The sequence below is a fragment of the Xiphophorus maculatus genome, chromosome 1 (assembly GCF_002775205.1).
Source record: "Xiphophorus maculatus strain JP 163 A chromosome 1, X_maculatus-5.0-male, whole genome shotgun sequence".
NCBI classification, from domain to species: Eukaryota; Metazoa; Chordata; class Actinopteri; order Cyprinodontiformes; family Poeciliidae; genus Xiphophorus; species Xiphophorus maculatus.
The window spans coordinates 26,696,792-26,709,515 of NC_036443.1; the positions used below are offsets into that span (position 1 = coordinate 26,696,792).

At 34.9% G+C, this 12,724-nt stretch overlaps 1 protein-coding gene across 7 annotated transcripts; it reads right to left on the bottom strand.

Moving 5' to 3' along the window:
• Positions 1 to 113: 113 nt before the first annotated feature.
• On the bottom strand, positions 114 to 12,442 carry LOC102227137 (membrane cofactor protein-like). Of its 7 annotated transcripts, none has more exons than XM_023331104.1 (13): positions 12,347 to 12,442; positions 11,495 to 11,593; positions 11,196 to 11,384; positions 10,879 to 10,975; positions 10,201 to 10,274; positions 9,941 to 10,120; positions 9,660 to 9,845; positions 8,774 to 8,833; positions 7,979 to 8,017; positions 5,685 to 5,729; positions 4,866 to 4,920; positions 2,299 to 2,356; positions 114 to 930 (listed from the first exon to the last, which is right to left on the bottom strand). In XM_023331104.1, the coding sequence occupies exons 2-13, from the start codon at positions 11,550 to 11,552 to the stop codon at positions 928 to 930; spliced, it is 1,044 nt and encodes a 347-aa protein (XP_023186872.1). In that variant the 5' UTR covers positions 11,553 to 11,593; positions 12,347 to 12,442; the 3' UTR covers positions 114 to 927. The 7 variants fall into 7 exon arrangements, with proteins under 7 accessions (XP_023186872.1, XP_023186869.1, XP_023186862.1 ...); XM_023331101.1 differs by having other exon boundaries at positions 2,299 to 2,359; XM_023331094.1 differs by lacking the exon at positions 2,299 to 2,356.
• Positions 12,443 to 12,724: the final 282 nt, after the last annotated feature.

Sequence of the window (12,724 nt, forward strand, 5' to 3'; positions counted from 1 at the left end):
TGGTTTAAACAAAATGTCACCCTAAAATACAACATACATCAATTGCTAGTCCAGAAAAACAACACTTCTGTTTTCAGCATTTATTTTAATTAAAAAAAAAAAAAAAAACACACACACACAATTAGACAACTGCCTCCAAACAATATGAAATCATATAGACGTCATCCACTTAAATAACTGAGACAACCTTCAATACAAATGTATGCAACCACAGTAAAAAACAGTTTTTGGTACTAAAAAAGTTTTAGCATGTAAAAGGAAAACTGAATTTTACAGATGAGAAAAAAATAAAGTGGTATTTTTATCTATGAAATAATATAAAGCAAAACAAACAGAAAGAAAAAGACACTAAAAAGACAAAAACTGTTCAATGGTTGATACTGATAAGAACATGATTTAAACAGGAAATTGTTTATAGCAATTCAAACACACATACAAAGTAAAGCATTTTTTTTTTTGCATACAGGCACATAAGATGTAACTTTGCTAGGCACTAATTTCTGATCTGTATAAATAATGAACTGTAAGACTAAGTTGTTTAAACAGCTAGGAGTCTTTTCTACAATTACAAAAAACTCCTGTAATCTTTACAGTTACAGAAAAGGTGAAGTTTTTGTTTTTGTAATTAGATCAAATATTTCAGCTTGAGCTGTGTTGTAGTGCAAACATTCCAAATCAATGTAGAGTACAGTAATGTTCCAAAAAAGTAAAACAGGTAGCAAGTGAATACAAATGACCAGGCGCTTGAAGCATCAAGCGAGAATAAATTGCAAAGTCTGAATTACAGACTGACTACTCTGAAGAAACTGTGAAATTTCCACATTTTTCTGTGGAATCGTTTCCATTCACAGATGGGTCCGGGGATAGTCCTCTCCACAAGGTAGCATCTTCACATGCAGGAGTTTTGGACCAACAGAACAGTGACGCTTACTAAAGAAAAAAGCAACAGAGAAACGTCATCAAGCACTTCCTACAAAAAAAAGCATTACACCTACAATGCAGGAAAACAATGTGCTGAATGTTTGAGTGAAGAAAGCATTCCCACAGGATAGCTGGCTACCTACAGTAATGTGAAAGACGGAGAGAAAAACAGAGCTGAAAGTTAAAAATATACAAACAGCCACAACATTAAAATCTCAATTATCTATGCTGCAATGTTCTAAAATAAGGCTTTTTAAACACCACCCACCACAGCCTCTAAATATTCTGTGATGTCAGTGCAATGAAAATTTGTCAAACACTTCTTACCAGAGCTAAAAAGACTCTTGGGTAAGGTGTTCTAACTCCATAATCAAGTTCGGCTACATCTGAATTACAAAGTCATCAAAAAGATTTTTTCAGTAATTCCATTCAAAAATTGAAACTCACATAGAATTATTACACACAGAGTGTAGAGTTCAAAGCACTAATTTAATTTATGGCTCAGTTAATGACAACCTAAAATTCAGTTTTCAAGCTATTTTAATATTACTAAGACCAACAAAATGGGAGCTTTTAAAACAAGCATTTGTATAAATTACTCTGTCAGAGCAGCGTGGAAAGGAGGCAACGAGTCTGTGACACTGCTGAGGTGTTCAGGAAACCCAGGCTACTTTAATAGCCACAGAGGAAAACATCAAGTGCTCTAAAATGTCCTGTTGGTCGATTGTGGTGACTTTGGACTTTAAGAAGCACAGTTGATTAACATCGACACTTAATATGGCTCTGCAAACCATCACTAACTGTGATAGCTTCATTCTGGACATGGTAGTTGCTACCTCTAAACTTGAAAACCTTTTTATTATTATTATTATTTATAATTCTTTAACACTCTTTCCTTCCACTTAACTTTAACATTTTGCTTTGATACATCATTGAGTTTCTTTAGCAATATTTTGTAGCTTGACTAGTAACAGGACAATCGAGCAGAATTACATAGGAAGGCAATAACCAGGCTAATATTCACCTAATTAATACAAATAAAAGTCTGGGGTACACCACTGTGTGGAATGCATCTCCAAAATGAGTTTTACTTTTTGAAAGTTCTTTCTGAAACCTTTATGATGATATATCTAGTATACATCTGTAGACTACAGGGCTTCCAGCAGAAAGAAAACCCTGCAAAACATTATTGCTGATTTTAGTGTTGTGGCTGATCTGGGCATTATTGGGCTTTTTTTTTATATAATAAAAAAGTTCTCCCAATAATACCATAATTCACCTGTTCAAATACAATGTAATAAAATAAAACATGTTCTTTCTCATCATGCAATCTTGTTTTTATTAAACACAATTGTTGTTGAACAACAGTCTCCTTACCGAGAGTGCTACATCCTCGCCATCTTTTGCAGGATCTTTGACAATACGGTTTCGCCGACTGCTGTAACCCACCAATGACTGGTCAATATTACTGGTGAAATATATGCATGAAAAGGCGACTAACAAGAGTTTAGCCTGCTGAGACCTCCTGTAACATGCAACCTGAGGCCCAAACAGGTAACACCCACCATCCTGTTTACTACTCATCTAAAAAGACCACCAACACAAACAAGTGCCAACCATGCAGCCATCAACACACAGCGCACCTTAAAATAATCACAGTTGTATTGTTTTTTTTATGAAGATGAAAATTATGATCAGGTTATTTATCCTAGCAGAACAGAATCACTCTTTGTAACTTTGTCCTGAAAAAAATACATATATACAGTATATTGATGTGGTAAATGACTTTACCACATCAACAATGTGGTAAAGTTTGAAGTGTCACACCCACCGCGAAGATGTGCTTACTGTGTATGAAGAAAATACCTTCTTTTTAAAATAAGATTTTCAAGTTACACAGAAACATTATCTGAAGGAAGTAAAAACTAAATGTACCTTAAACATTATACCGCTAATAACAGAAATATTAGCTAAATTAAACCCAAAGGATCAAAACAAATTTCAACATACATTTTAAATTTGGCACTTGATTAGAAGTAGTGTAGCTATTAAAGAAACTCTCCTATACAGCCAGATAGTCATTATAAATAGAAACAACTTTCGTATTGTCACTTTCCTAAAATAATGGCTTGTGTCATTTTCTGACAAAAGTGATATAGGCAAAAAAAAAATCACTTTTGGCTAAAAATAACTCGGGCCATTATTTTAGGAAGGTGACAATATGAAGAAACATTGAAAATCAAATGTTTCTTCAAATGTTTCTTCTTGGACTTCACAGGCAAGTGAAGTCCAAGAAAAATCACTGTTCCACTGAACACTGATGATTTATGAATTACTGCAAAGTTAGCTCAAAAAAAAAGTTATGGTGGCTCTGTGATGTACAATCTTATGAAATAATTGAAGAAGTATGCAAATGAGAAAATCTTTTCTTTGATTGCTTATTCAGGTTTGAGTTTGCTCTTTGAGACTAAAAATAATGAGGCTTCATTATATAGACACGTCAACAGCAATTAGTCATTTGTAGGTTATTTGGTTTAGGATTGAACATACAAGAATTTAATGCTTTCATAAATGTAGCATTAAAAATTTTTTAAATGCTATTTAAAAATATCAAATTATGTGCATCTCAGTAAATTAGAATATCATCAAAAAGTTAAGTAAAACTTTTGTACAGATTATTTAAATTATGGCCATATGATGGCAAATCAAGCGGAAAATTGCTGACATGACTGTGTTCCAGCAGAGAGTCAGACATCCTCCACAAGGTAGGTAAGACGCAAAAAGTTATTGCTAAAAAGTCTTGCTATTTAACATGGAATTGACTGCATCCATGACACAGGTTAGAACTGTATAGTTTTTTTGTGCTTAGCTTTTGAGGCAAAGATAATTTTTGAAGTACAGGCTAAGTGAAAAAAATTATAAGACTGCTCAGTGGCTCAAAGTGCCTTTTCAAATAAAATTAAAATTTTGCAGAGGCTCAGAATCCAAGTTAATTGAGGTTCAATGCTTGGTTCCCACCACCAGTGATGCTTTTGGAAGCGGTGTCATACAATACTGTTGGTTCACTCAAGTCCAAGCTTCAAATCCAAAGTTTCTGCAGTCAAATATCACAGCAGTCAAATATCACAAAATTTGAAAGCATTTTATGTATCCCTCTAATTACAAGCTCTATGGAGCTGATTTTATTGTCCTGCAAGCTTTTGCACCTGTTTTTATCTTTTCCATTTTTGAATCTCCATTTTATCTGGTAAATGTAATCTTTAAAAAATACATAATAGCAACATGCAAACACTTGAAGTACACTCAGTATGTAAGGAGACAAGTACACTCAGTATGTAAGAAATCTACATCATACCTGGGTTGAACTTAATTACTCTGAAATTATGTTTTCACTAATATTCTAATTCATTGAGATGCATCTATATTGTCTGTAGAGAATTCTCAGTGAGAGCTCAGTAAGACCCACAGCTCTATAGAGGAGAGTTCCTTTTTCATTGCATATAATCCCATCCACAACATAATAAAGCTTCAAAAGTCTGTAAAGTAGAGATGGGCATTGCATTCTCAGATCAGTAGTTATTCATTTTATTAATCTGATGGCAAAAGCTAAAAGTGAAGATGATGGCTTTGCTAGTGGCAAAGGCATAGCAGCATCTTCTGATCAGATGGTCAAGCTTCTGCACAATATGCAGAAGCTGGTGGAGGGCAAAATTTGTAAAATCTGAATTACCAAGAGGTTATAATGTCATTTCTTCTTCAAATGCCCATCCCTACTTCAAAGTGCAAAAAAAAACCTTCATCATGCAATGGTGAGAAGGTTCAGACAGGAAGTAAAGGCACACATTCAGACTGTTAATGGCTGGGCTGAGGACAGGACAAAAAACAGACAAAGACTCCAAGTTCCATAAAGCGTTAGTTTACATAGATATAAAACAAAGATTTACCGTTTCTTTCGGATGAAGAATATAATAATGCCAATGAGGCAGCTGCAGATGAGAACTATTTTGATGGAAAAAAAAACATTGTGATGTTTGGAGAGGTTGTGTGTGAGCTTCAAGACTAAAACGGTCCTGAAATTTAATCACTCTGTTTTTTTCCCTAACACATTAAACAGAAAGCTCTTCTTCAAATGTTTCAAATTAATTTTAAAAATCTGCCAGTCTGAAGAAATGAACTGGATCTATTTTAGAAGCAGACACCTAACATAATTTCTTTAAAATAATTTGAGAGCAACTGGCACTGAGAAAAAAAAATCAGGTGTTCAAGTGTTAACCATTTGGAGATGTTCTCATAACAAAAATCAATATCTTTACAATAATTTGTCAAAAAAAAGTAGCTTATAGCACTTCTCTATATATAATATTTTACTGATAGCCAAAATGCTATCTGCCAACAATAGTTTTGGTGATTTCTACACAGCTACTGTGTTAAACAAACAAAAAGAAAGCAACACAGAAGAGTTAAAAAGGTTAAAATGTTAAACTCAGTGTTAAATGAGTTCAGTTACAGCAATCCCTACTACTGATCAGAAAACCTTTTTCTGTTTTGGCAGCAGACTGCAAAAAGCTAACCAAAATAACTTCGGCAAAGGAGCTAATTTATTAACTAGGACATTCTAGGTTATTTTGTTTGACCTTTGTAGAACTCCATAATCTGTATTATTATAGCAACACTGTTCATCTGAGGTCACAATACTTTTGAAAAGGGCTCACATAATCTTTGTTTACTGTTAACAAGCAGCTAAAGGATGAGGGTAAACTTACCAACTCCAATAATAATCCATGTCGGAGAGTGAGCATCACCCTCACCTAAGAAAAACAAGGAAAAAAGAATAAACAAGAGACAGAAGAGAGCAGGAATTAATTTGAGGTTGCATCTTTTTTTAGAAAAAAAAAAGCTTTGCATCAGGTGATACAAAGCACTGTTTGCAAAACCCAGCAATGTTTTTTTTAACTCTTCTAGAGTTTGTACATTCATCTTTCCAGTGTGCAATCAAAGTCACATTCCTTGCTACTGTGCAGAAACTTAAAAGATAAAGTTGATTCTTACTATTAAAGATGACAAGCAGTAGAACAGCGGTAGGAAAACTGTAACATGCAGTGACTGAGCATAGGAGTTTATTGTACAGAGCAGTATTGCTGGTTTCTGTGTTGTAAAATAAACCTGAGATTTTTTAAAATTCTATATGGATAAGACAGCCAGACCGATATCATAAATGGTAGCATTCGCAAGAAAAGAAATATCAGAAAAGCTAAGGCGAGAAAAAGCAATCAGGATTCTGATTGTAAAACATACTTACACAGATCATGACTACCATTGCTTCCTCCACTTATTAAACCTTACTATCAGAACTAGAATTCAACTTTCAACAATTTGATCTTTAGTAGTCATCCTTTGAATTGGAACACGAGCAACAACGAGACTTGACAGTCACCCTGTCGTTCAGCTGCCATTTCCCTTCCTTCATTGAACCAGCTTTGATAAATACTGTAGTAGATATTTTAGAGATGCTCTTGCCATTGCAATATGGCTCTTGTCTGTGGGCGGGCCAGGATATGGGTTACCAAGGAATTCCCCAGTGGGCCACTCAATTAGTGTGCCGGTGGCCCTAAAGGGAAAAAGCTTTCTTGTTCTCCCAAGTCACGCAGAACCCTCTTGTTTTGCTGCCCCATGATGCCTCAACTCCACCATATCAAAAGTTTTCTCTATCTAGCTTACAAACTCAACAGTCACAAAACAGAAAAGCCTCCTCTGACACTCTGTCCCTACTAGTGCCTCATAAATTAATTCTCCGTGTGAGTGATGTCTTAAGGGCTCCTCTTCCTGCTAAGAACATCAACTAACTTTAAATATAGACTTGGTGAACTCTTGGTCAAGCTAAAAAATTTTAAAAAAGCTAATAATTGACTATTTGCTGAGATGTCAAACAACCGAGATCAAATGAAGATTACTGATAGCATCAGATTGTAGCCACAGTGACACAGCAATCAAACTATGAAGATAATTCTTTGCACTTTTACAAAGTAAACTTCTTAATCAAATCCTAGATTTACATGTTGATGTTTTAATTTATCTCTGCTGAAAATCATCCATTTTAAAAAAAACTGTTCGAAAACTTTAAACTGTTCGAAAACATTGTTATATGTTGTATAACATATAACAATTTTATGTTGTGTAGAATGGATGTCTCAAAGACCAAAAATGCTGTTGTTATTAAAAATGTATAAATAATTGTACATTCAAGGATGAGAATGTGAGGTTTAACTGTCATTCAATGTGGAAATAATTTAAGAGTTTATCTGGTGTGGAGAGATTTAATGTTTGTAAATTGAGGAGTTATTTTCTGAGGGGGACAGAAAATAATAAGATATTATATCTTCCACCTGCTCCTTTTCGAACAAATTATGTCAAATTGCATGCCATTGGGCATGATTATTAGTAATGTTTTGTTTTGTCTTCTGATTTTATTGTCTTTTTGACATAAATAAAAACCATTAGATCAAGTTTAACAGCATTGTCATTTTTAATAAACAATGCTAAACTTTTGATCTTTTTTCTGTGTTGAAATTCAAATATTGATAGGAGCCCCTGAAGGTCTGGGGGTCCTTAGCAGCTGCTTAGTTTGCTTTGCCTTGGCCAGGCTGTGTAGTCATCTCGTTCCTGTGTGGAACGTTACCTGTCAAACACTGGCGCTATATGCAACATATTAGCCATGAAGATAGAACAGTGAAAGCAAACTGCAAAACATAAAGCGGCACTGAAAAGTTGAAAAGTAAAAAAGGAAAGCTCTGTGAAAGGGCAGCAATGTAAAATCTTCTGACCTGTTTGGTGGTCCTTCCTTTAGTTACGTCTCGTCTCTCCACCAGAAGTCAGATGATACTTCTGACTTCTAAAGCTGCTATACTGCTTATAGCAGCTTTAGCGAGGTTAGCATTGTTTTAGCTTACAAACGTTGATCTATTTTTGTTGTTGTGGCCGTATAGTATTATTTACACAGCATTTTAAAAATCCTAATGTAAGCCTATTTTTATCAGCATATAATCTACGTTCCATTTACCTGGGGAGTTGGAAGTTGGAGTTTGGGTAGATGTCACACCTGAGGTAAAAGCGTTCCAGATAACATAGTGAGTGAAGTTAAAATTTCAACATAGCAAATAAACACCGTCTCCAGCTGGACCCTTCTCTTGACATACTGGCTAAAATCCTCATTTTTGTCTATTTTTTTCAGCATTAACCTGTGTTCTATTTACCTATATATATATATATATATATATATATATAGCATTTTTATAAACAACTGAAGGTAACAGTTCAGGTACATGATTGAAAATGCATACCGTCTCCACTTTGAGCTTTAGCTGTCATAAGAAAACACCACTTCTAATTTGTTGAGTTTAGACTTGCAGACACTTGTAATATTGATTTTAGATGCACTAAACACGGTTCCACCTCACCTTACTACTGTTGTTGCAAAGAGAGGCCATTTTGAAATGCAAAGTTGGTCTTAGAAATCGTAATGTGGGGTAGTTGGAGTTTCTCTCACTTTCAGAGAGAAATGTCCGACTTCGGGCGGCGTTTCCAGATCCAACTACAAATTTGGAATTTCTGAGTTTGAGGACAACATTCACTTGCTGCCTAAAATTGCATATTCAACCTATTAACAGGTAACATGATGACTGGATAATTAATTATTTACTTCACGATAGTGGTCATGATGATATACCTGAGCATTATTGTTTTTTCTTTGATTTGAGCAGCTACGATTTTGCTCCCACATTTACATCGCTCCTGTCTATATCAAATTGCAAAATCAGGCATTTTTTACAAGTTACATGCAAGTTAATATACTGACCTTTAGGTTTTTTTGTGGTGGTGATAGTAGCGGAAGTAGCAGTGGGGACAGGAGTTATCACTGGGAAAAACAAAGAACGTAATAAGGAGATCATCTTGGTACCAATAATTCCTGATATTTAAAAAAATAACATAAATATGAGCTAAACAGCCTGAAAATCATCTGAAGAAGAAATGACTTACTTGATCTAATTAAACAAAAAACTTTAAACTTTGAAGTCTTGAAAAAAGGTCTGAAAATATCTTACACTATTTTTCCATTCAGGAAAAAGCCCGTCACACCCTCTGTTCAGTAAAATTATCGAGCCCACTCATCTTTGCCTAAATTCAACTTCAGATAGTCACATGTCAAAAAGGGGAAATAATAAGTCCTTCTAATTTCCCGTGATAGAAAAAAAAAACTTCTCCACAAATTCAAATCAACTCCCCCAAAACTGAATAGAATTATAGATATAATTCAGTTAAATATTGTATTTTCTACACACACATAAAAATGTAGATAGTAATCAGGACATTATTTTGAGTAGAAAATGTAAACAAAATATCAGTGCCACATAATAAAGCACATTATCTGAAGAATGTACTGTTTACTTTTAAATCAGGTAACTAACTTAAGGTGCCAAAACTCTCTTCTCATACATATTGTACTAAGTACCAAGTACCATAGTACCAAGTATTTAACCTTTTCATTCTGCTGTTTTCCTAATTTGTCCTTCAGTTTTATATCCATTAACCAGAAGTTTGAAGAACAACTTTAAAAATTGTATCTCTGAATGCTGACTTGAATGAGTCACTTTTCAGAAACTTTTTCATTCCCATGTAAGGAAATTACTGTTCAGATAATGATGTGCATTATTTTATTAGTGTTTTTTCCCCCACATACTTACTTTTACTTATGCATACTGGTAATGATGGTGACCACTGATTAGTTATATTGCATGTCACAGAATTGGGTCCACGCATTTCGTATTCAGATTTACACTTGTAGGTCACTGTAGCCATGTATCCGTGTGGAGGCCGAGAACCACTTACAAAGACAGCGTTTTCAATTACAGGATCTTTACATTCAACCTCTAAAAGCAAATGGAAAGGAAAATATTATTGTAACTACAGTAATCAGTCATAATTTTGTCATCAAATTTGAGAGCAAACACAGATCAACACTTACTGACACAGTTTGGAGGAGAAGAGGAGAATTTCCCATCATTAGAGCAGGTTATATGTTTTGATCCATTAAGTACCAATCCTTTGTCGCAGGAGTACCGCACAACTTCTCCAAAAAGATAGAAATCTTTGAGTGGATCAAATGCACCATTTGTAACTGGTGCTGGTGTGGTACACATCACCGCTGCAAAACAGAATTAAGTTTTTCATATTTCAGACCCTTTCAACTTTGAAGAAGATGAGATGAACAAAAAGATCACCAACCGTCGCATGTCGGCAACCTGCCAGACCATCCGCTGACTTCGCATCTAAAACTCGATCTCCCAACCAGCATGTAACTAATGAATGAGTGGAGAAATAAAAAGTATTTAATTTAACTAATTATTTTTATAACACTGAGACAAGCAAACAGACCGTTGTTTTGATTTTACAGAAAAATTAGCAAAAAGAAAATGCTGCTACTAGCCTCCAACAACCAAGAGGGTTGAGCATCAGCTCAGCCGCTATACTTAGATTTTACCATCAGCACATTTACAATAGATGCTTTGGCTAGGGATTTTTCTATAGCATTGATGTGTGTGTTACCACAATGACAGGAAATATTTCAGTAATTATCTCAGTGGTGCATGCTACTGTCCTTTAATCTGGGAGAGGACATAAGGCCAATACTTTATGTCCTCTCCCAGATTAATATTATTAATAAATAGAAAACACCTACAACCGTTTCTAATTAGCCTGACTTTTTTGAATTCTCTGACAGTATAATTAGAAGAAAAAGTACTATGGAGCAGAGTATTTTATTATATTCTTCAACGGGTTGGTGATATTTTTTTTTTCAGACTAGTTTTACATTTTGTTTCAATAAAAGCATTACAGTATGACTTTACTGTTTACACATGGAACAGGTGCATTCTTAGAGAAAGTTATAATTTTGTTACTAACCCCGGGTTACAAGTGACCGTAGCTGTATCACCAAACTCAATTCCGTCATAATCAACATGACCATTAGACACCTCTCCCAAACTGCCACAAGATTTCCCTGGAACAAGAAAAGGGAACAAAATTACACTCAAACTACAATTTGTTGAAGTTTGAATGTACTAAAATCATGTGGGGGAAAATGGTAAAGCAGCACTTTTATAATGTTAAAATATAATTGTTTGACTTTTGAGAATACTACAATTTCAAATTGTGAGTGAAATTATTCTACTGTTGTATCGTGGAGAATTGCATGGTGTGATTTATTAAATAATACTCACTTTCACATTGCAGCTGCACAGTACTCCATGTGCCAGCAGTGCATGTGATAAATGCAGATCCTCTAGCAGGTGTGTAGCCAGGATTACAGGAAAAATAAACTTTGCTCCCATCTGCAAATGTTTGCCGAGTAATGTATTCATCCCTCAAATTCATGTTGGGTCCTGCAGCAGGTTTGGAGCAATCTTGCGCTAGAAAACAATTTTACAAATTGAAGGATTAGTTGAAAAGATGGGCGTGAGATTTGAAAGAGCTTAAATTACAGTCAGGTTGCGCATGCTCTGTCCCCGTTTGAACTAACCTTCAGCAATTATGGCAAAGCCAAGACTGATGAGTATAAAAACAGCTGTAACAGCCATGGCAGGATCTGGGACAGTAATCCAGTGACAACAGTTTCTTTCTGGGAAAAGATGCAAGCAAATATAAACAAGAAAGGGGTTTAACTAAAACAATCAGACAGCAAGCTCTAAATGTTTTAAATACGAACAATGACAGCCATACAGTGTCAATAATTGTCATGTTAGACTGAAGATTCGGTAGAAACCAGATCCCACTGTGTTACCAACATATGTTTAAATGAAAGAAAGCATCCATTGTAATAAATTACCATATTTCTGAAACAGAACTCTATTCCAAGCATATTCTGTTTATATCACCAAATCAACTTAACGTCCAACGACGCAAACGAGGCAAAAATGTCTACAATATTCTGACGTTTCAGAAACACCAACTCGACAAGCAACATCATGCAAAACAAGCACAGCAATAAACTGAGTTTTAAAAGAAAATAAGTAGCTTGTTTATTGTGTAATATCTAATCATGTGGGCGTTAACGCGTCGCGGAAACAACGGCTTAGATTAATCTTAACGTAACTTCAGTTTCACTGTACTGTAAGCCGAAGTTGCCAAAAGGTTAATTAATTGTGAAAAATATGGGAAAAAGTACACCAGACAGTCTGAATCGGCTGTCGATAAATAAATATTTATATTCGACGAAAAAACGTACCGGGTTCGGCTAGCTAGCTATCTGAAGGTTAGCTAAACAGACACTATCAAACATAACTGAAGCAAACCGAAAATTACTGAAAAGTACAATTCTTTGGTCTTTTATAGATTAATCTAACAGGTTTAGATAGAGTAGATTCGGACTTACCAACTATAAACACCTCTCAAACAAACACGAAGACTCACTATGCCGGCGGACACTTTCTGCTAGTGCACCACCTCTTTGACAAGGGCGTAACCAGAAGTTTTTTTTTTTTTTTTTGGGCGGAACCAGAAGTGACACACTTTACTGATACGCAATTACGTATGGGTGATATGGAAGTACGTATGGCATAACTTATGTTACGGTCACTAAAGTTGTACAAGTTAATGCAACTCAAAATGATCAAGTTAGTCGAGTCGTGTAAACGTAATATATACAATTTGCACATACTAACATTTTTAAGTTTTAATAATTTACAAGGTTGCTAAACTACAAATATACAAAATGGAGAAATTAACAGTATGCGTTAGTGGACCCAAATTA